This window comes from Physella acuta, unplaced genomic scaffold (genome assembly GCF_028476545.2).
Source record: "Physella acuta isolate Inbredline_101_S28 unplaced genomic scaffold, ASM2847654v3 ptg001852l, whole genome shotgun sequence".
Classification (NCBI taxonomy): Eukaryota; Metazoa; Mollusca; class Gastropoda; family Physidae; genus Physella; species Physella acuta.
The window spans coordinates 202,501-226,658 of NW_026733360.1; the positions used below are offsets into that span (position 1 = coordinate 202,501).

The window sequence follows — 24,158 nt, forward strand, 5'->3', positions numbered from 1 at the left end:
TAAAAAGCAAAGATTTATATCAAATATTCAGGTTCAGGTTAAGGTTGAGGTTGAGGTTTAGGTTTGGGTAAAGGGTTGATGGTGATATTCGGGTTAGCCTTAGGGTTGGAGATTGGTTTTCCATTTGTGTTGAGTCTTTGGTTAGTTTTAGAGCTAGGTTTAAATGAATAACATAGTAGACCTAGCCTGTAATTAATGTTCTGGTTTCCGGTAGAAGGTTTTATTTTTTCAATGCTAGGTTTCATAATATATTGATACTGACTGCTTTACTTTTCATTCTTTGCTTATCACACACCGTTCTCATAGACGGGATAAATCACATGCGATCTTATATTTTGACCTGAAATGATGTCGCGCTGCTAGTAAGGTTAACGGTTTCTTTATTTAACGTGTGTGGGGTGTGGAGGGGGTGGGGAGAGGGAGGCGGGTTCAGATACTGTTATGTCCTTTTGTCTTTAAAAAAAAAAATTATGTTAGAAACTGAATTTTAGCAGTTATTTCGCGTTTTAGAAAAAAAAAGTTGTTGTTAATTCGAATTGAAATCAATTAGTATACTTTACGTTGAACGAGTTCAGGCAATATTTTAGAAAGAAATTGACGTTAAAAAATTAAACTGTTCTTTCATGGATACACAGAAGAAAAGATTGATTAAATGACATTTTTGGCCCATGTCAACTAATTTGATCGTTTCACTCTCCACAAAAACATCTCAGAGGCGTATCCAGGTTTTCGTTGTAGGGGGAGCGAAAAGATAAAAAAGGCGCCGAATTTTTAACACGTTCTATATACGTGTATTATATATATATATATATATATATATATATATATATATATATATATATATATATATGTAACTGTTTCATATAATTTGTAATCGTAATCACTATCGCCCAAACTGTAAGAATACTACTACTCAGTGGCGTAGCCAGGATCGTCTTAAGGGGAGGGGGGGGGGTTCCAATTTTTACCCGGGGACAAACTTTCGATTTGCACCCCCCTCATACTTTATATATATATATATATATATATATATATATATATATATATATATATATATATATATATATATATATATATATACCGAGGGGTCTATGGGGGGGGGGTTATGCCCCCCCCTAACCCCCCCCCCTGCCTACGCCACTGCTACTACTTCATCGGGATGACGTTGTCGACCTTGTCAAAATTTCCCCACCACTACGCTCATAAGTAAATTTAAATAGAGGTGCCGCATCAGTTGTATTTGTTTCTGTATTGTAATTTTAAAAAAATTAATCACACGATTCAAACTTTATATATAAAGTAATTATGTGTGAATGTTTTATGTATTTTTCTAATTCAATTATTCGTAAACAAATACATTATACAGTTGCCTTAAACTTAACACCCCTCTTGCCAAGTGGTACTACCGTAGAGGTTTTTTAAACATTGCAATGCATCATAATGGTTATTTTTAGAATGGCAAACTGATGCAGCTGTTAATACGTGTTGTAAACGTAGACACTACTAGACTAGTACAATAATGCTTAATTGCTGCATGAAAAGAAATCTTGTGATTTACATAGATGTGCCGACCAAAAATAATTTGTTTAACAAATATCATTGTTTAAAACTTTGAGTTTAAAAAGTTTCCAAAAAGGCGCCACTTTGCTGAAAATGGCCAGAGGGGGAGCGGCCGCTCCCCCTGCTCCCCCCTGCGTACGCTACTGGTACATCTTTAAAGTATCAAGAATTCGATTTTGAGTTCGTTTACAAATGTATTAATAAAATTAATATACGAATACAAATTCTAATTTCTAATAGACTCTACTCTATATCTTACTTCGTACAATTGTATACTTTATCCTCTTATGTTTTAAGCCATGTTTACATTGCGCATACCTTTAGTTGTAGTGCTAAACGACGCGGGAACGAAAGATTCATAAAAAGTGTCAAAAACTATATTTCATCAAATCATAAAAAAGTATCTATCCATCTATATAGGCCTACTACTAAGTGAGAATTATATATATATATATATATATATATATATATATATATATATATATATATATATATATATATATATATATATATATATATATATATTTGTTTCTTTTGTTTGTCTGTTCCGTTACATGTGAGCATCTGTACTATGTGTAGAACTGTAAAATATGCATTTATATCAAACACAAATTTATGTAAAGACGTAAATTAATTTATTGATATATAATTTGCAGATACGCCCTTTAATTATAAAAGTTCAGAACAAACACTTTAGTTTTTACAAAAAGTAAAAAAAAAACTTGACGTCACTTGATTTTATTTACTTATTTTCACAGCAAACATGATAGCTTCCATTTTGCCCATTCAAAATTTTCACGCATTTTAAAGATAAATGTTCAGTTTGAAATCACAACACACGTGATTCGTTCTAATTTATTACAAGCTTTTATTTAACTCACTTCCTCTGTCTGTCGCCAGTCGTCAGTCGCCAGTCGTAAGTCGTCAGTCTAGATCGAAACGCTGGAGTGAAAATTCGGACAGTTCTACTTGACCGATACGATTCACATTTGGCACGTGGGTCAAGACATGAAGACAATGCAATCTGAAACTAAATTTGACTTAATTGGATGCCTAATTAATTTTTTATGAATTAATAAAAATTTGGACCGAATTAGTAGGCATGTCTAGCCAACCACACCACACGTGTCATCACCTTCAATAGCTGCGCCATCACGTTCAATGGCTGCGTTCAAAAACCATTGCGCGCCTACTGAACGTGATGTTCAGTAGGCGCGCAATGGTTTTTAGTCATGTAACTCTATTGTAAATAAAACATGTAAAGTACTGAAAAAAAATTCATAAAATACGTTTTAATAACAAGCTTTTATGTAATAATGCACTAAAAAGTAGAAATTAAATTATAGACTAATATTTAAATAACTATAAAAAAAGCGTGGGTGTCTTCCTTAACATTAGTAAAGGTATCCAATAGATACTAAAGTGACCCACGCTTTTCTTTATAGTTATTTAAATAATAGTCTATAATTTATTTTCTACTTTTTAGTGCATTATTACATAAAAGCATGTTATTAAAACGTTTTTTATGAATTTTTTTTAATATGATTTAGTTTGACATTAGTTTTAATAGTCTATTCATTGTGAGATTCCAGTTTAGAAATAATAGAATAGAAATAAATCTATTTTTGAAAAACACAAAATTGTAAGCTGAGGTATGATTTCTTTATAACTAAAAATAAAAGAGTGGATCACTTCTAAAATTTTATTTAAGGTATTCCAATACAAAATCTAGCAACCCACGCTTTTCTTTTTATTTATTTAAATAGTTCACTATTATATACTTAAAGCAAATCATTTATTTTCTTTTTTAAGTTCATTATTACATAAAAACTTGTTATTAAAAGTTTTTTATGCAAATAATGCATTTTTTTCAGTATATTAAAAATATTTATACAATAGAGTTGCATGACCAAGAACAATAGCGCACACACAAAATGTGCGTAAAAAATAGTTCTTTATTTAGGAAATTTGTATTAATTCTATAAAAATTACTTAAGCATCCAAATAAGACAAATTTGATGTCCGATTTTATTTTCATCGGTTCTTGACCCTCGTGTCGAGTTTTAGAGTAATTGGTCGCTGAGAAGTGTCGAAAAATTGCTCGCTAGTTTTGATCCATGACAAAAGCACGACAGACAAAAGCTGAAATAGCAATATTAACAGAGAGTGATATTTCAACGCGTCACCTGCTCAAGCCAAGAGAGTGGTCTGCCACAAAAGCCTTATTTTTGTAGGGCCTAGTGGTAGAAGCGGTAACACGTCTGACTTGATGCATGGAAGGCGATGGCGATAGGTGCCGTGTGGAATGGTAGGTTCGAAACCCGTTGGTGTCTGACTGCTTGTCTTTACTTGGACTATTTTCTGTACCTTTGTCTACCCTTGGCGTTGAAATATCACTCTCTGTTAATATTGCTATTTCAGTTACAACGCCTGCTTCCACCCCCCCCCCCTACACGTTTACACCCATTTAAAAAGGAAGCTACTATTTGTCTGTGCCATCGTCTCGGTATTTGTGTGTGTGTCGTTTGTATGGTCGAATAATGGTCCTTGTTGTGTTTATGAAAAGCTAGCGGTCTGACCTTTCGGGTCAAGGGTCAAAGCCGTCCCGCGTCTACCTGCTCAAGCCAAGAGAGTGGTCTGCCACAAAAGCCTTATTTTTGTAGGGCCTAGTGGTAGAAGCGGTAACACGTCTGACTTGATGCATGGAAGGCGATGGCGATAGGTGCCGTGTGGAATGGTAGGTTCGAAACCCGTTGGTGTCTGACTGCTTGTCTTTACTTGGACTATTTTCTGTACCTTTGTCTACCCTTGGCGTTGACATATCACTCTCTGTTAATATTGCTATTTCAGTTACAACGCCTGCTTCCACCCCCCCCCCCCCCCTACACGCAGACAAAAGCTTAACAAAGGAAGCAAGTTAAATGAAAGCTGCTAAAATCCAAATATGTTATTTTAATTATAATTTTAATTCGATTTTGCATAAAAAATCTAAATGAAGTTTCTATTGTCTAAAATACGACAGTGTACGCAACTATGTTTATCCGCACACATGTAATTTACTCCATTTGTAGGGTTTTAATTCACTAAATACGTTCCATATTACATGAGCTAATGGAAAATAAAATAACTTCCACTAGCCCATAATCCTATAATAAAAGATGCATCAAACACTGAAAGTACTTGATAGAGTTTCAAACAAAGCAGTAACTAAGACAAAACGTGGGTAGGCTTAGATTTGAAATTTGATTTCTTAATTTGAAGCAACACAAATTAAACTCACTAATGTGATGGCATGATATTTATTTCTAATTGTCTTTCACATTTAATTACAATTACCAGCAGGTACATACTCATCTGTTACTTTTATGTACAACAATAATTACAGAAATAAAAAGTCTTTACAAAGAATACTAATCGAAATCGGAGATTCTAAATGTTTATAACTAACTAAACTGGTCAATGGCAAAACGCAATTGATTTTTTAATTTGACATTAATTAGCATACCTTAACAGGAACGGCTTACGATAATTAGCTTTAGCTAATTATTTTCATGACGTGGTACGTTTTTAATTGTAATTACTGATCATAATTTCATTACCAAAATAGAATAAAATAAGTCTTATTTCTAATTACGCTTGAAAATTAAACTAATTTCTATTCACCTAATTATCGCGCAATTTTAAGGTAGTCACAAAGTACAGCCTGTTATAAAGAGACAAAGGGAAGCCTACGTGTAGCAATAACACGACAAAACCCATAATGAGTGACAAACAAATTGGCCAATTACAATATATGGATTGTTCTTATTGATGTAGCCTTATTCTCACTGAACTCAACTCACATATTTTAGGGCGTGTGGTTGGCTATAATATTCCTTTAGTGAGTTTTTGCCGGTTACATCATTCTTTTAGTGAGTTTTGGCCAATTAAAGAATTCCTTTAGTATGAGTTGTCGTCTAAATTCGCACATAGGACATATGGTCGCTTGCAATATAAACGCATCAAGTTTGACTATGTCTTAGTCATACAATGCGGTATCAAAGTGCCAAGTAAAACTCTACGGTTTTTAAATTCTGTCTACTTTACATGTTTGTAAATTTAAGGGTGGTACAAATGCAGTTGCATTACTAGAACGAATTATGTTTGATAAATAATCTAAAACAGAGTATTTCAATTCTCTATAAAAATAAGTTCTCAGAGTAAAAATCGTTTTATTTGAGAGTGTATTCGTCATTTTAATTTTGTTGCTGCATTTTTAGAATATTAGGGCAATCAATAAATGCAGATTATTAAATACACTGAAAAGAACAATAATTAAATATAAATGCATATATGTTAACATTTTAAACTTTTAATTAAATATTTTTAATAACCATTTTATCAGATGTCATTGAATATGAATTTTTCGACCTTTTACCATTCTAAAGTTTGATACAAGTAATAATTAAATCAGGTTAGTTAAAGAAAACAAAGGAACATTATAATCCCAACAAAAATTTATCAAGGCTCGCTATATTCTTTGTGCTTTTTTAAAAATAAATAAAACCAAAAAGAGAATGAATATTTCAGAGTTCGTTACGAAAAAAACGATAATTTCAGTTATTTCCGGCAGCGAGACGAAAACCGTCAAGGCGGCCGGTGAGTTTATCCCGGTGGAAATCTTCGTCAGCAACGAACAACGTCGGGTGGCCGAGATTGTCATCGACTTCACGGTCAACTTCGTGCTGGCCTACTTGGGCCTGGCCACCAACACAATCGTCGTCATGGTATTCGCCCGGCAGGGGTTCAAGGACAGCGTGGCCGTCTCCATGACGGTCATCGCGTTCTGGGACTTCCTCAAGTGCCTCGGCGCCGCGGCTCAGCGATTATCCGGCCCAATTAGTCTGGCGTCGCCCGTGATCGCCCAAAGCTGGACCAACATCTCGGTTGTGGTTTTCAACTACATCATCTCCTTCTCGACTTACGTTTCCAGCGTGCTGGCTGGGTACGTCGCCGTAGAGCGCTGCCTCTGTGTGAGCATCCCTTTCAAAGTCAAATGGTTGATCACCCCAAAGGTGACGCTGTGCCTGTGTGTCACCATTTCCGTTGTTGTCTTCGGCTGTTTCATGGTGATCTTCTTCGTGTACGACATCCTGTGGGTGTACAGCGAGAAGTACAACGCCACCCTGGCTGTGTATGTGTACAACGATTTCTTCTACAGCAACGCAGGCCCGCTGTTCCAGTACTACAATCTCTCTGGGATCTGCTGGCCGACGTCCAGCCTAGTGGTCATTGTTGTGTCCACCGTCATCATCGCATACCACTTGAAGAAATCAACCCACTTCCGGTCGATGACAGCTGGGCATGCGCACACGGCTCAAACACATCAAGGTATGAAAATTATAAAAAAATGGTTCGATATTCATACTAATAAACATGTTGGAGGATTGACATGTTTTTTTTTGTTTTTTAATTTGAACCACAAAGCTTAGCATCGTTATTTAACTACGCATTATGTAAACTTGCTCATTTTTATTATTTGATAAACATAGCAGCAGTAAAAGACTTTCTTTAAAATCAAAACTAAAACCGACACAATTAGGAGGTTTGTTCCTTTTTAACAATGACAATAATTAAATTTAGATAAAGATAAATACCATTTCCAAAAAGTATTTTTGGCTGTATTGTTATTGCGCATAATAATAAAAACCTTTGTTACGTTTTAAAATTATAAAAACACGATTTTCAAAAATAGTAAAAATTTCGGTTTATAAATATATTTATGACTATATAAACAATGTATATGCCAAGAGTTTTTATCTTCATGTTTCTCATTCCCAGGTAAATCAACCAACGACGAGGCACAAAAACAGCTGTCCACACGAGACCGACAAGTGGTCAAGATGCTACTTGTGGTCATCGGCGCGTACATCGTCAACCTCTCCCCCCGGATCATCCACTACACCGTCAAGTACTTCATCTACGAGTTCTACTTCCTGCGCCTCTACCACAACGTCTTCATGGTCATGACCTACATTCTGCCTGTCTTTGACCTCACTCACGCCGCCATCAATCTATTTATATTCTACCCAATGAGCTCATCGTTCCGCGCCACTTTCTGGGACATTTTTGGATGCACTAAAACGGAAATTCCCAAAAGGCAAGTTTCGAAGTCAATGTCGTAAAATATTGGTATACACAGAACATTGGTTTGACACTTGGCATTATACCTTTTGCAACCAGCAATTTTGAGCACACTCAACATATTTTAACGCGTTGCTAACAGAGTAGGCCTACTACAAGCTGTCAATATGTTGCATAAATTCGAATACATTTTATCACTTGGAGAATTAGCTTATACAAGAGCAATTATCTATTTTGAATTGAGGTTTATTTTTTAATGAAGTATATTTTTACATGTTATTTTGTTGTTTGTCGATTTTGGTTTATACAATGTGTATTCGTTATTTGTTAAATAGAATAATTTTTTTACAAATAATAAAATTAGTTTACCTATTTTGGTACAGCTGTAATATGTTCTTTACGGTGACCGGAAAGATGCGCAACGGAAAGCTGCGTACAAAAAAGTGCGCAAAAGCATGTTTAATAAACATTAACAAAGAGTGACAACATATACACTAGCATAATAAAACAATTCCGCAAAATATGATCAAATTTAAGCAAATCAATGTAATTAGTTTGTATGTGCGCATTCTGTTTGCGCAGTTTTCCGATTGCGCATTTTTCTAGGAACCATCCTTTAACAATCATTGTCCGTATTTACCTCAGGGTAGACGTTTCCTGAGCACAAGTATTATTTATTAGATGGGGTTGATCGTGTTTCCTCTCTCGCTTCTCACATCTTTCAGCAATTAAAGTGTAGCTCATCTGTTTCAGTGACCTCTATATACATACGGATAGGGGGTTCAAATCTATAACGAGTGTTTTTATATATATTCCTCTAAAAGACAGCAAAGATATTGTGAATGTCATTGTACAGTGTTGAGCCTTTGAGCCTTGTTAGACTACTAACCCGGAAGTCTCGTGTTCGAATCCGGATTCAAATCAGTAGAACGCTGTTGTGTTCACCCAGCTCTGATGGGTACCTAACTCAAGTTAGAAAATCAAAGAAGGTTGGGCATAGTGCTGACCACTATATCCCCATTTATGCCGAGGTTTTTGAAACACATGAGACCTACTTCATCTGCTCTATGAGTTTTGGACACGAAAGGAAAAAAAATATTAATCTACTTATTATTATACGTTTATTTGTGGTGATGTTCTGTATTGTGGCACCAGAATTTTAAGATTACTTTAGTATTATTCTTATTCAGATGTAATCCATATTTAGTTGGTTTTGATATGTTTAAAAATAAATTACAATCGTTTGTTAATTGTTAATCATGTGTTGTTTTTTTTTAATCCTAGTTATGTCTAATGTTACTACCGACCAAGCTATTCTATATACGCCTCTAGTTGTATCAGAACGAAACTAAGTGATTACAAGGGCTTTAAGTATGTTTTACAGTAAAGTTTAAGAAAATGATTTAAATTGTAATAATATTTATTCTTTTATCATTTTTCACTCGTCGAAAATTGCAATTTTCAAAAGGGGTCATCTATTTATGACGTAAAGAATGTTTATTTTATTTTGGACCCACCCTCCCCCTTCCCACACAAAAAAATAAATCCACTTATTTCCATTATAAAAGTTCTCAAAAGTCCACAAAAGTCTTTTTTTTTCGGACCCCCCCCCCCCACCCCTCAGTGTTGACGTCATAAATGTCTGACCCCCCAAAGTTAAAATGTGATGTTGTAAGTTCATTTCCTGCACCCAGTCTTCTTCAGCTTGCACAGCTCAAACTTCCAGACCCTGTCCTCGTAGTGGTTGTCATGGTTACTCAACACCGACCGGATCACCTGACCCTCCGGCACCTGGAGGGTCAGCTTCTCGTCGAACTTGTTCAGCTCGGCCGTGACGTGGCAGTCGCCCGGCGCCCCGCGGGGGACGCTACAGCACTGGAACCGGAAGCGGCGGTCCTCGTAGTGGTTGTCGTTGTAGCTGGACACGCCGGTCAGGACGGAGGTGCCGGGACACGTGAAGGCGACGGGGAGGTCGAACTCGTTCACGTAGCCTGAAGGGGATAAAGTAATCAGAGTTTCTTCCAGGTATCTCTTCGGGGGGTGGGGGAGGAGGGGGGGGGGGGGTGGGAAGCTCTGCCCTACCGAAGAAAGTCTACCGCCCCCCCCCCCCCGAATGAAATGAAATTTATATAGAAAATATATACTTTTAACAGTGTTCGCCCCCCCCCCACCCCCGTAGAAAGTCTACCCCCCCCCCCCGAACGAAATGAAATTTATATAGAAAATATATACTTTTAATAGTGTCCGGCCCCACCCCGTAGAAAGTCTACCGCCCCCCCCCCGAACGAAATGAAATTTATATAGAAAATATATACTTTTAACAGTGTCCGCCCCCCCCCCCCATCCCCCGGAGAAAGTCTACCACTCTTCCCCCCCCCCCCCCAAAATCGTTTTAATAATAAGTACATTACCGTAGGCAGAGTCACATTCCGCCGCTTTCAGTGTCTTTTCCATACTTCAATCCCCCCCCCCCCCCTCCAAGAAAAAGGTCTGGAAGAAACACTGAAAGTAATTGTGTACATTCAGTGGAGACTGAGCTCCTGCTCTGCGTGCGTGGTTGTCAGTTATGCAGCATTCATATTTACGAAAAGTAAATAGTATGGTTGATATTAATAGTATGTTCAGTGTTTCTTTCAGACATTTTTCTCAGATGGGAAAGGGCGGGGCACTTCAAACTTTCGGAGAAGATTAGGCTACTTATATTTCCAGGAGGGGTGAGGAGAAGGGCACTGGTTAAAGTATCTATTTTTTATGAAAATTATGTACATATATCTTTATTTTGTGCTGATTGCGGTGAAAGTGCTTCAATGGTGAGTAGGGGGAGGGGTGTAAGAGAATCTGATTACTATTATGTAAATATCATTAAACCGAAAAGTGAAGTTTTGTTATTTTACTTAAGTCTAGTCCAGTTTTGTATTTTAGTTTAGGTTAGGTTAAGTTAATATTTGGTTAGGTTAGGTTAGGTTAGGTTAGGTTAGGTTAGGTTAGGTTAGGTTAGGTTAGGTTAGGTTAGGTTAGTTTAGGTTAGGTTAGGTCAGGTCAGGTCAGGTCAGGTCAGGTCAGGTCTGGTCAGGTCAGGTCAGGTTAGGTTAGGTCAGGTCAGGTCAGGTCAGGTCAGGTCAGGTCAGGTTAGGTTAGGTTAGGTTGGGTTAGGTTAGGTTAGGTTAGGTTAGGTTAGGTCAGGTCAGGTCAGGTCAGGTTAGGTTAGGTTAGGTTAGGTTAGAACAGGTTACGTGAGGTCATGTTAGTTTAGGTTAAATAAGATTAAAATATTTAAGGTTAAGATATCTCAAGTTCGAATAGGCGAAGTTATATTAGTTTAACATGGGATAGTTATGCTTATGTTGAGTTAAGTAAATAATTGCTAACCTAGTTAGCGATCTGGAATGTAGAAAAACATAAAACAAGCAATATTTGTTTAAATATTTTTACGCTAATACTAAAAACACTATATAAACTGTCATATGTGTAATATAATAAACCTTTAAATTAAATTACAATATTACAAGCAGTTTATTTCAAATTTTTACCCTAATACTATTAACACTTTTAAAACTGTTACGTGTAAGCTCATGAACCTTTAAATTAAATTACAATATCACAAGCAGTTAATTTTAAATTTTTACCCTAATACTATTAACACTTTTAAAACTGTTACGTGTAAGCTCATGAACCTTTAAATTAAACTACAATATCACAAGCAGTTAATTTTCAATTTTTACCCTAATACTATTAACACTTTTAAAACTGTTACGTGTAAGCTTATGAACCTTTAAATTAAACTACAATATTTCTTAAAGCACCTAACAACAGTTGGACCTTTCACCACCACACTAACCAACACGTCTGAAACAACTTACCACTGTCCACACACTGCTCAGTCGCCCCGACGTCCCGACAAGCAAACTCCCATCTCCGGTCTTCGTAAAAGTTGTTGTGCTCGCTTGCGATGTAACTGACCGCTTGACCAGCCGGACACTTGAAGTCAAAGGACTTGTCCCAATCGTTAATGAACATGCCGCTGACAGAAGATGCTACAGAGCAGTATACGAGGAATCGTAACCGTGAGGCTAAGTCCATGGTTAGGTCTTGTTGAGATGTGACAAAGAAGGATTTTTTAATTTTAAAAAGTGGCATTCGGTCATTTTATAGGAGGAGTTAATTGAGAACGTAACATGTGTTCATGTTTATTTTGTGTTTTGGCGTTAACACTGAGTTAATTGGAATCGTGTAAAAATAACCCCCGCCACAAATGCAAAAAGCGTGAGGGCAAAAAGTTAGCCCCCCCCCCCCCCCCTTACCCGTCACTTTTTGCTAGCTCAATTTAATGCAAACATGAAACCTTAGCCTATTTCTGACTAGGCATTTGAATATTTAGATGCACATAATAAACAAAGCTCTTTAACTGCCTCGAGGTTTAGGGTTAGGGCTAGGGTTTGGATTGGGTTTGTGTTAAAAACTAAAAGTACAATTTTCATATTCTCTTTTTTTATAATCATTTTTATAATCTTTTTTTGGATGACGGGGTAATTTTAATTTAATTTAATTTATTTTATTTGTGTATTTATTTTGTAATTTGTTTAATACATATTTTTAGCGCAATTTCCATTCTGGAGAATTGCGATTATTAACTCGTCATTTCTGGGAATGGATGGATGTATGGATGGATGGATGTGTGTCCGCAGCTTTAAGTCGTCTTTAAGTCGTATCTCCTCCTCAACGAAGCAATATCGAGGACTAGTTCCAAAAGCAAATATGTTAATCAAGTTCCGAGAATGATTGTGGGCCAATCATTTCCCGGAAAAGCCAAAAAAAACCTCGAAAAAATGCAGTTTTTTTGCCCATATCTCGGCAACCAGACCACTTAGCGACTTGAAACATTTACCAACCGATTCCTGCCATAATTTAAAACAATATTGCCGAAGAAAGATTTCAAAAATATCCTTTCGTTCGGCCACAAAAAATTAATTAAGAATTTTTAAACTGAGCATCGTGAAGGCCTAGGATGATTTAGCGCAAAGCGCTGAGGTTCGAAAGCATTTTACCATAGCGAATGAGCGGAGGTTCGAAAGGATTTTTTCTATTTTGTTTTGAATTATTAAAACTACTTGTGTTGCATTATTTATTTGCTGAATATATGATTTATCTCGATTTAAAATTGTTATGGATAACATAAGGAAATTGCGCTTAAATTGTCACTAGACTTTTTATTAACTTGTTTTTTACAAAGACATATGCCCAATCGTAAATGGTATTGTCGTAAAAATTGGTTTTGTTTACTTTAAAAAATTACTGTTGATATTTAACAAAGTATATTTTTCGTGGACCACGACTATTATGAAACAGATGTTGTGTATGGATTTTAAACTTGTATTTACTTCAATTTCTTATACAATAGTTAATTAACTTTATCGGATTTGTAAAAGCTTTATAAATTAAATGAACTCAGCATTTTCCTGCAACAAGTAATATATATATATATATATATATATATATATATATATATATATATATATATATATATATATATATATATATATATATATATATATATATATATATATAATATATATATATATATATATATATATATATATATATATATATATATATATATATATATATATATATATATATAAACTGATTTTAATATAACACGGCTTCTTGTTTATTAAAAAAAAGTTATATATATATATATATATATATATATATATATATATATATATATATATATATAACTTTTTTTTTAATAAACAAGAAGCCGTGTTATATTTAAATCAGTTTAAATTTGTGAAAATAATAATTACTCTTCCTGGCGTATCGTTACATGTGGTCTCCATGGATGCAGATGAAGTAGAGTTATTAATTTATATACTCGCAACCGTCTTTTAGAGATAGTTTGTCTACACTAATGCACACTTTTGCCGGGTAGTGAAAAAAAGTCTGCGATACTAAGGATTAAAAACGTGGCTTATTCCCATGCTTAAAGCATAAACCTAGCGCAAACATCAAGACCACAGAACTAGAGGATACATGTTCTATCTATTTTGTTCACAACCTATTTATTGGACATTTGAGCTGCATTGAGCTCTATTCGATAAGTAATGAGAAAAAATATATTCTAAATCAAACTAAGTTATCCTAGCATGCTCTAATACACGTTGCTTCATTTATAATGTCCAGCCAAAGTAGAGAATTGTGAATGTTTTACCTTTTTTCTTCTTGTTGTTAGCTGGCGAAGACCTTTGGCCAAAACATCCATTTTATTTGTAACTGTATCAACTTTGTGATGCTACAGATTCTAATATTAATATATTGTATTCGTGCTTGTTATGTTAGTCTGTGACGCAGGGATTATACCGTGTATCAATAATCCCTAAATTAACGCTCAGTAGTTCTTAAATTAATGCGAAATCAAAGCCTGAGTTGATTCTCTATATGAAAGGTACCTTGATTTGTTTTACGAATATATGTGACATGAAGCTAGTTTTTGTGAAGGCCATCACGTAGCTAGCTGTATATCAGTGGTTCTTATCCTGGGTTCGATCAAACCCCAGGGGTTCGGTGAGTGAGTCTCAGGAGTTCAGCGTATGTCAAGACACACAACCGAACTAAATGATTTATAATCGGATTTTGTCAGCGCAGACGATAGAACTATTAAGAAGGGTTCGGTGTATGCGCATATGAAACTGGTAGGGGTTCGATACCCCAAAAGGGGTGCGCGGACCTTTGACCACAGGTGCTTAGACCATAGGTGGTTTGACCATAGGTGGTTTGACCACAGCGGGGCTTTGACCATAGGGGCTTTGACCATAGGGGTTTTGACCACAGCGGGGCTTTGACCATAGGTTGTTTGACCACAGGTGTTTTTTTCCATATAGGGTCTTTGATCAAAGGTGGTTTGTCTACATAGGTTCTTTGACCACAGGTGGTTCGTCCAATGCTGGCGTTTGATAACAAGCGCTTTGTCCATATATGGTAAGGATTAATTTGAAAAGTTGTGTAATTATATTTTAAATTGCGGCAGGATGTAATAATATGTTAATTCATCTGTCATTTAGTTAACCATACAAGTATTACTTCTTTGCCTATACTGTTGGCATATTTTTATTCTTCATATATGCTATGTATTTTCATGTAAATCTGCATTATTTTTTTGTGAAACTTTATGTATGGCTTATTATTTGTGTTCCATTTATATTTAAAATAAATCTATGAGGCCTAGTACCAGCCTTTATGTGGAGACTAAAATATTGTTCTTGACTTTTTTTTCAGTCCATGTTTATTTCTATTATTTAGCTCTCGGGAAACATGTATGAAATCGTATTGATTGTATCATAAATTAAAATCAAATAACAGTTTATAATTTGTATTTTAAAATCTATTTACTATGGTTAACACCCCTCTGCGGTCAAACCCCTATGGTCAAAGCTCCGCTGTGGTCAAACCCCCTATGGTCAAACCCCCTATGGTCAAAGCACCTGTGGTCAAAGCACCTAGGACCCCAAAAGGATTAAGAGCCACTTCTGTAATAAAAATTAACTAACTCCTTAAAGACAGTATTATATAAGTACTAATTTAATTAAGTAATTAAATAGACTTAACCATTTTTAATGTCACGTGTAGGAATAAATATTGCGCACGAGAGTGAAAAATCAATTATAATTTATTTTTGCTAATATATTCTATTTCACAATTACTGTAACCGATTATAATGTAAAGCTACTTTATTTACTTTTTAAATAGTGTCCATATTGATATAAGAAAGTGTGAGCAAATATTCCCGCTGTTGTGAGTTTTTTTTTAATTTATTAATTTTTATTTTTTATTTCTGCGATACAGTTATTTCACTTTTAATAAAGCGAATCAGGATGGGGTGAAACAAAAGCGATTTGAACCATCAAACAGCTTGACGTGTGGATGCGTGGTCGGGTGGTAGTGTCATTTTAGTAGAAACATCTCTCAATGTGACGCTCTTTATTACATCCAAAAACAGACGTTAATTTTATATGTCACGATTTGGAAGTGGGATAATTTAAAAATCTACCATCTCTTGCTAGTAAAGATCTATTTCGTACATGACAAGCCGGGCAGATGAAGCACAATTCGGTCGTTTCTTAAATAAATGGATGTTTTGGTCAACACTATACCTAGCCGTCTTGACTTCACTTTTCCTAACGTGAGTCAGGTACCCATCCCAACTAAGTGGACCGACCTATACACTCTAGTTCGGATCTCGGGCTTGAGTCCGAACTCTGCACATTTGGGTTAGCAGTATAGCGCTCTAACCCCCGACCACATGCTTCAAATGTTAAAACCCCCACCTCCCATAAATAGGCCTACCTGAAAATCGATACTATTGACTTATCAAATAGCACGCTTCCAACCTTCCCCCCCCCAACCCACACATTCTTATTCTATACATGAAAGGTGCAGCAGAGTTACGCAAAAAATCTTACTCTCCAGCCTATAGCTGTGTTACATAAACTGCCTGATCAAGCTTCATCCGTGCTACGAAACGTAAACCAACCTAAACGTGGCATACATAACCATACTTACTACTTCCAAATAAAGTTTCTACACCTAATCCATGACCATACTTACTACTTCCAAATAAACTTAAAATCAATACACCTTTTTACATGGCCATACATCTTACTTCCAAATAAAGTAAACACATTACACCTACATACATGGTCTACTTATTAATTCCAAATAAAGTAAAAACATTACACTTACAAACATGGCCTACTTATTAATTCCAAAAAAAGTAAAACCCATACACTTGTATACATGGCCATACTTGTTACTCCCAAATAATGTTAAAAACAATACACGTATATACATGGACAAACTTCTTACTTCCAAATAAAGTTTTAAAAAAAACCACTATCTTGTTTAATGCTTTAATTTACCATACAATGGTTATAAACACACAGATCATTCGGCGACCAAATCCTCGTATGTGGGGAACTTGGCAGGCTCGCCGCTCTGGAAGTTGACGTGTCTACCCGCGTCCACAATCACTTGACCAGCGGTCATGAAGCTCGCGGCATCCGATACCATGAAGGCGATGGTCTCGGCGATTTCCTCCGGTTGGCCGTTTCGTCCTAGGATCGTTTTACGCTGGTGGTGAGCTAACAGCTGTTGGTGTTAAAATATGGTTAGATCATGGGCCATCATCTGGTGTTAAAATATGGTTAGATCATGGGCCATCAGATGGTGTTAAAATATGGTTAGATCATGGGCCATTAGATGGTGGTGTTAAAATATGGATAGATAATGGGTCATCAGACGGTGGTGTAAAATATGGATAGATCATGAGCCATCAGATGGTGGTGTTAAAATATGTTTAGATCAGTACCATTAGATGGTGGTGTTAAAATATGGATAGATAATGGGTCATCAGACGGTGGTGTTAAAATATGGTTAGATCATGGGCCATCAGATGGTGGTGTTAAAATATGGTTAGATCAGGGGCCATTAGATGGTGGTGTTAAAATATGGATAGATCATGGGCCATCAGATAGTGGTGTTAAAACATGGTTAGATCGGTGACAGGAAAGATGCGCAATGTACAATAGAGCACATAATCGTGCACGATGGCATCTTAGTGTTCTTAAATTGGGCATTTATAGACATTATATAATGACTTAATGTACACTGTAGCTTAATTAAACATATTTCCACGAAATATGACAAAGTGAAAGTGCATTAGTACATTAGTTTGTATCTGCGCATGCTCCTGTTTGCGCAGTTTCCAGTAGCCCAAAATATGTTGAGATTATGAGCCATGAGATGGCGATACCAATGTACGATTAAATATGGGAGCTACAGATGGTGAAATCACAATAGGGTTAGATTTTTTTAAAAACTCTGAGATTATTGTGTTACTTACATCACCAACTGCGTTTTTACTCTCAGGCGAGTCTGTAAATGTTGTGTAGATAGGTGTGATGATAACACCGGGACTATGGAGAGAAAAGGTATTTATGTATATATATATATATATATATATATATATATATATATATATATATATATATATATATATATATATATATATATATAATGTATAACGTTTTATAACTTTTGTATATTTACTTCTCTCTTTAACCCCCAACCCTCATTCTAAATCACTTCACTAGTCGATACTAAACTTTGTTGAATTTTTAAAGTCGATAATGGGAAATCATTTTAAAAGGTAAATCTACTATATTATCGTATTGGTTTTAACTCATTTAATCAAGCATTTTATATAGCATATTTTTCTGATTAAAAAATGATAGACACTATAATATAAGTTTGCTCTATTCATTCAAATACAAAATATAAAAAAACACATGAAATACTGCTTTTTTAGTTATATGTATCTGATCCCTTGTACGCCAATATATACATACGTTTTTTTTTTTTACTTATGCTCCCTTTTCAAACCTGACGATAGGGCAAGTAAAGTATAGTTCACTTGTTTCTGTGACCTCGGCATATGAAGAGATAGTGTGGTCAGCACTATGCCCAGCCACCTTTACTTTCCCTAACGTGAGTTAGGTACCCATCAAAGTTGGGTGGACTCAGGGACGCTCTACTGACTTGAACCCGGATTCGAGCTCAAGACTAACGGGTTAGCAGTCCAACTCACTACCGCTGGGCCACTCCGTCCCTGACAATATACGACAATATTTTACGACAATATAAATATGTTTTTTACTTACTTGATCGTATTCACTCGAACACCAGCCTTCCCAAACTCTGTTAGAAAAATAAATTTTGGTCAAAAAATAATAACAACACTTACACACGTTTGACTTAAGTGTGTGTGTTTTTTTTAACAACAAATTTCATACGCATGCGGTTTCAACGAATTTTGAAAGAAAATGAATCAATAAAAGATTACGATTTCCAGTCATAATTTTTGCTAAACCACAACTAGCAACTACAATATGATTAAAGCCAACCTGATGTGTACCTCTCCCCCAACACACACTACAACTTACAACTAAAACGAATAGCCCCCCCCCCCACCCACCCCATTCCTCCCAACAACTAAAAAGCATAAAGCAACCCTAATCCCCCCTCCATCACACTTTGCATCCAACTCCTAAAAAGAATAAAACAACATTTCTTGCCCCTCCCCCCCCTCCCCCAACTACTCTGCACCCAAAAACTTCAAATATTAAACTTCCCACCCCCTCCCCTTTCACTGCACCTAACATCTTCAGAGAATAAAGCTACCTTGATTCTCCCCCCCCCCCCCCCTCCCCTTATCCCCCTTATCCCCCATATTACACCCAACCAACTCAACAGGCTACACTGACTACCTACCTACAGCGGCACAGTTGGTGAAGTAGTCCAGTGCGGCCTTAGCGGCTCCGTAGGCAAAAAGTCCAGGATACTAGAATACAGGGAAAAGTGTGGCAAAAATCACACATGGAATCAAAGTAAAGTAAAGCTCCGTTTTCTAACCTGGTGATCTATGGGACAAGTGAAATAGAGTTATCTTGTTTTTTGTACCTCGGCTTATGAAGCAGTGTTTCTTCCAGACTTTTTTCCGGGGGAGGGGGGGGGGGCGGACAATATTTTCCGGGGGGGGGGGCGGAATTGGTAAAAGTATATGTTTTCTATATAAATTCCATTTCGTTCGGGGGGGGGGGGGGAGGTGTAGACTCCCCCCCCCCCCCCCCCGAAGAGATGCCTGGAAGAAACTCTGTTATGAAGTGATAGTGTGGTTGGTCTGCAAAATGCCTAGCCGCCATGACTTTCTTCAACGTGAGTTAGGGACCCACCAGAGACGAGTGGACTCATGGAGGATCAACTAACTTGAGCCAGGAATCGAAACTTTCAAGTTAGCAGTTAGCACTCTACCTCTAGGCCACGCTATCCCACAATTGTATCATAGACGTTCAAGTTTTTTTTAATGTATCTTTAAACCAATTGAATACTTTAATCAATAGATCGCAAGTATGTTAATTTAAATAGTCTTTTTTTTAAATACGTATAAGACATTTTACATGTCTCTTGATTTAGACTAAGCTAGGTTTTGTTGAGGTTAAGGCTGAGCTTATGTATACTATTTGGTTCGAGCAGAGCCTTTTTACACATTGTATGTCTGTGATCAGAACTTTACCTCATAAGATGCTAGTCATGCTTCCCCCAGCCTCCACTAACCTGTATAGATTCAGAAACAGGTATTAAGCGCCCCCTTCCCTGGTCACAAGGGCCACACCTCCCATTGTAACGCCAATGTAGATGAACACTAGATGAATGTTACACAAAATAATGTTGTTAAAAATTGACTCACCGGCTCGCTGGTGAGACCGGATGACACGTTCACAATATTGCCTAGAACAAAAGTGACAATAATTCATTTTCTTAGAACAAAAGTGACAATAATTCATTTTCTTAGAACAAAAGTGACAATAATTCATTTTCTTAGAACAAAAGTGACAATAATTCATTGTCTTTAAAACAAAAGTGACAATAATTCATTTTCTAAAAATAAAAGTGACAATAATTCATTTTCTTAGAACAAAAGTGACAATAATTCATTGTCATTAAAACCAAAGTGACAATAATTCATTTTCTGAGAACAAAAGGACAATGATTAATTTTCTGAGAAGAAAAATGACAATAATTCGTTTTCTTGGAACAAAAGCGACAGTAATTATTAAAACATGTGTATACTGACATTTTTCTATTTCAAGATAAACATGTCTGTACATCGTTCTTAGCGAGTTCTAAAAAGGATTGGCATCGACATAGATTTTTCTCCAAGGGCAAATTATATATTTAAAACCTCTACCCGTGTCATGACAGTATAATTAATTGTACGAATTTGATAAATGTTTTTGTTTTTTATTGTTCTGTACACATGTATTTCATGCTGCAAACATTTTAGGAAACTAATAAAAGGCTTTGTTTTTTTGTTTGTTTGTTTGTTTGTTTGTTTTAAAAAAAAAACTCGTAGTACATTGGTTTTTGTCATTGACACATTGTTACACAAATAAAACAAGAGGTATGTTGAAATACACTGCTTTACAGTTATAAACTTATCGAGTATACAGTTAACAGGTAATTTATTTTATAACGTGAATTACAGCACCAAAAAGCTCTATACGTTAAAATAAACGCCACCAATTAAAATAATCACCGGTTGAGCAAAGCGCATGGTGATGTTAGTACTAATTAAGTATTTGCTAATGAATCTAACTTAGTTGATGAGATACGAAATACCAACATAACATGTCGGATCTAAACGCAAATATACGTGCACTAAATATAAATATACCTTCTAAAACGATCTGGGCATCCTCTTACTTTTCTAAAACAAAACAAAAATAATATTCTGAGTTCTAACTCGCTCCTGTTAAGTCAAAATACTTTTTTTTTTAAAAAGTCTTGACCCAAGTGCCAACTTTTAAACGAATCTGTCAGTTAGAAGTGCCCGAAATTTTGCTAGCCGGTTCGATCTATGAGTAAGAGGAGGTAAGTTAAATAAAAGCTTGTAAAAAAAAACTTAACTGCAGACCTTTGGACTTCAGCAAGTGCGGCAGCGCTGCCTGACTTAAGAGAACCGGAGCCTTGAACAGACCGTTGAGACACTCGTCAAGGTCCTGTTCCTTGAGGTCACGGATGTAACCATGGTTACCGAAGCCGGCGTTGTTCACCAGGATGTCGAGCCTGCCGAAACTCTTGATTGTCTCACTGATCAGCAGGGACCTGACTTTGGCATCGGTGATGTCCCCTTTCACAATTATTGCCTGGGCGGGGGAAATATTTTAAAGCAAAAAGTTGAAAATTTTAACGGTCATAAATGCAATGATAATATAATCATTGAACTCTCCATTGTTTTTATGTAATGTGATGAAAATACATATATCATTTGAACAAATGCATACAACACAAGATAAATTATAATACAAAGCTATAAATTTATAACCCTACAAAAATTAAAACATATAACAAATTTATCAGAGAATTAAGTGTTTTAAAACACAGGCAAGTCTTCTTCTTCGTTCTTAATTCTAGTGTTGGAACTTCCAACTAGGTAAGGATTCCCTCCAATACAAATACGTATTACGAGTCATGCTATGACTCCAATTTCAGACTGCTTTTCTTATTCATTTTCTCTTCCATAGCCCTCTGTCCATCCAAGAATAAACTACAAGGCAGCAGTTGTTTGATTTTTTATATTTTTTTCTTCTAGATAAGTTGCTTTCCCTAGTTATCGAGCTTTCTCAGCCAGGAACATAGGCAAATAAAAGTGAACTATTACATAACAAATATATAAAACCGAACACAAAATATAATACAGTATAATACAGAACAAACAATTATAACATGGAACCAGTTTTTCTTTAAGACATTTTTCTCCGGGGGGGGGGGGGGGGGGGGCACTTGATATTTTCGGGGAGCGGACACTGGTAAAAATATATGCTTTTAAAAAAAGGTTCAATTTCGTTCTGTGGGGTGGGGGGGGGGGGCGATATACTTTCTTGGGGGGGGGGGGGGGGGGGGGGTTGGGTGGCAGGAGTATAAAAAAACAATATAACAACAAATAAAGAAGAATAGACTTAACAAATACTAAACCAACGGACCTATACAAAGGAATCACATCTTACCTGGTCTGGTTTTGATCCCGCCTCACAAATCTTTTGTTTGACGGCTTCCAGTTTCTTGGCGTCTCGGCCATGGAGCGTCACTTTAGCCCCTCGTTTGGCCAGCAGCACGGCCGTGGCCTCGCCCATCCCCGAGCTACTGCCTGTAGTAAGACGTGTTTTGGTGGGATTAGAAAGTTAAGTTCACTTTACAGAGGCGTAGCGACCCTTCCCGGCGCCCGGGGACAAACTTTCGATTTTCACCCCTCTCTCAAACTTTCAATTTGTTTTTCAAACCCATTTTGGCGCCCCCCCTAAGGTCGGCGCCCCGGGACATATGTCCCCCCCCCCCCTTGCTACGCCTCTGTCACTTTACAAACCTGACGGTCCTTGGGGAAAGTGAAGTAGGGTCAGAGTTTCTTCCAGACGTCTCTTCGCATGAAATAGAATTTATATAGAAAAGATATACTTTTACCAGTGTCCGCCCTCCCACCCTCCCTGAAAATGTTGTCCCGTCCCCCTGCCTCGGAAAATATCAAGTGCCCCCCCCCCCCCCCCCCCCTCCGGAGAAAAAAGTCTAGAAGATACACTGAGTAGTGTTCACTTGTTTATTTGACCTCAGCATATAAGGTGATAGTGAGGTTGTTGCTATGCTCAGCCCCTGAAGCGAGTTAGTTTACACAGTACGCACAACATTTGAGATGTGTAGACACAATTTTAATATGGCTTTTATAAAGTATACACAATTTTAATATGTCGTTTGTAAAGTATACACATTTTCAATGTGGCGTTTGTAAAGTAGACTAATTTTTTTAATGTCGCGTTTGTAGATCGTAGAGCCGGGTCGAATTAGGGGCAGATTTTTTTTTTTAACGATTTGAAACTAAGGGGAGGTAATAACAAGTTGTGCTTGATATTTTCATTGTCGTCTGTAAACTGTCGTCACGGACGGCTGCTTTCACGGAGTTCAAAGGAGCTGGGGGGGGGGGGGGGGAAGGTGAGAATAATCGTCCTTCACGAGCTACTGATTGTGTTTTAAAGCAAAATATTTTCAGTCGCAGCATTGGTAGTGTTAAATTCATAAATTATGAATTGCCGAAAAGTAGAAAATAAAACAACTAAATAGCGGCGTATGCTTGAGGCGCGTGTCAGCTATAAAATATGTACTTTTCCCCCCAACTGTATGTTATTAAACCAGATCGGTTTACACTTTGAAGCAGCGAAACATAAATAGCCTAACAGAAACACCTTTTGATTAGCCAATACATTTAAAAAGTCATTTTTTTTAAAACTCGCATCTAGAAACAAAATGTCTTTTTAATATAAAATGTATTGACTGTTTATAGCTGTGTAAAACCCTCTTTGTAATATAAATTTTAAAAAAAAAAACAACTACATTTTCTAAAGCTTTTCCTGTCTCTCTAGTAAGTTAATCTCCAATTAGACAGATCAAAGTGTCTGGATTTGCAGATTTAGATAGTCAACTATAAAGGTTCCTGTATTATAAAATTGTTATACGTTGTGATTTAATGTGTAAACATATATTTGACTGTCTTATTTAAATTTGTTGCAAGCATTATTAGAGTAAGATATTGTTAAAAAATTAATTAACGTTTAAAATTCTATTTTTAAAAAAAATTGTAGTTTTAAAAACATTAACTCATAATAATCGGAAAATCTTTCAAACTATATGTTTAGATGTTAACAGTCTTGACACAACCATTGTTTTATTTAAGGTATAGATTCTATTGACACAAAATTTACGACATCATTTTGTACAATGTCCTGCTATTGTCCTATAACTTACCAGTTACGATTGCAACACGTCCCAAGAGGCTTAGCTTCTCCATCGTACATGTAGCTATGACTGTCTAGTTT

General features: G+C 36.3%; 3 protein-coding genes across 3 annotated transcripts; 1 reads left to right on the forward strand and 2 right to left on the reverse strand.

The window, feature by feature from the left end:
- Positions 1–6,116: 6,116 nt before the first annotated feature.
- LOC131930803 (uncharacterized) lies at positions 6,117–7,809 on the forward strand. The gene is made up of 2 exons (XM_059287429.1): positions 6,117–6,924; positions 7,405–7,809. Exons 1-2 carry the CDS (start codon positions 6,117–6,119, stop codon positions 7,722–7,724), a joined length of 1,128 nt encoding a protein of 375 aa, XP_059143412.1. The 3' UTR covers positions 7,725–7,809.
- A 1,524-nt stretch (positions 7,810–9,333) lies between these two features.
- LOC131930807 (dermatopontin-like) lies at positions 9,334–11,788 on the reverse strand. Its single transcript, XM_059287433.1, has 2 exons — positions 11,544–11,788; positions 9,334–9,674 (listed from the first exon to the last, which is right to left on the reverse strand). The coding sequence occupies exons 1-2, from the start codon at positions 11,761–11,763 to the stop codon at positions 9,361–9,363; spliced, it is 534 nt and encodes a 177-aa protein (XP_059143416.1). The 5' UTR covers positions 11,764–11,788; the 3' UTR covers positions 9,334–9,360.
- A 4,785-nt stretch (positions 11,789–16,573) lies between these two features.
- LOC131930804 ((2S)-[(R)-hydroxy(phenyl)methyl]succinyl-CoA dehydrogenase subunit BbsD) lies at positions 16,574–24,158 on the reverse strand (the record flags this gene model as incomplete). Its single annotated transcript, XM_059287430.1, is given in 8 exon segments — positions 16,574–16,827; positions 17,582–17,654; positions 18,399–18,435; positions 19,009–19,078; positions 19,985–20,025; positions 21,212–21,443; positions 22,305–22,444; positions 24,088–24,158. Coding segments are annotated over 8 exon segments (840 nt in total). The 3' UTR covers positions 16,574–16,623.

Bases quoted from the DNA above. Each gene is read 5' to 3' on its own strand.
- LOC131930807 (XM_059287433.1), bottom strand. From the start codon at position 11,763: ATGGACTTAGCCTCACGGTTACGATTCCTCGTATACTGCTCTGTAGCA. The intron at 9,675-11,543 runs GTAAGTTGTTTC...TATCCCCTTCAG, and splicing joins TGAGCAGTGTGTGGACAGTG to GCTACGTGAACGAGTTCGAC.
- LOC131930803 (XM_059287429.1), top strand. From the start codon at position 6,117: ATGAATATTTCAGAGTTCGTTACGAAAAAAACGATAATTTCAGTTATT. The intron at 6,925-7,404 runs ATCAAGGTATGA...ACGACGAGGCAC, and splicing joins TGCGCACACGGCTCAAACAC to AAAAACAGCTGTCCACACGA.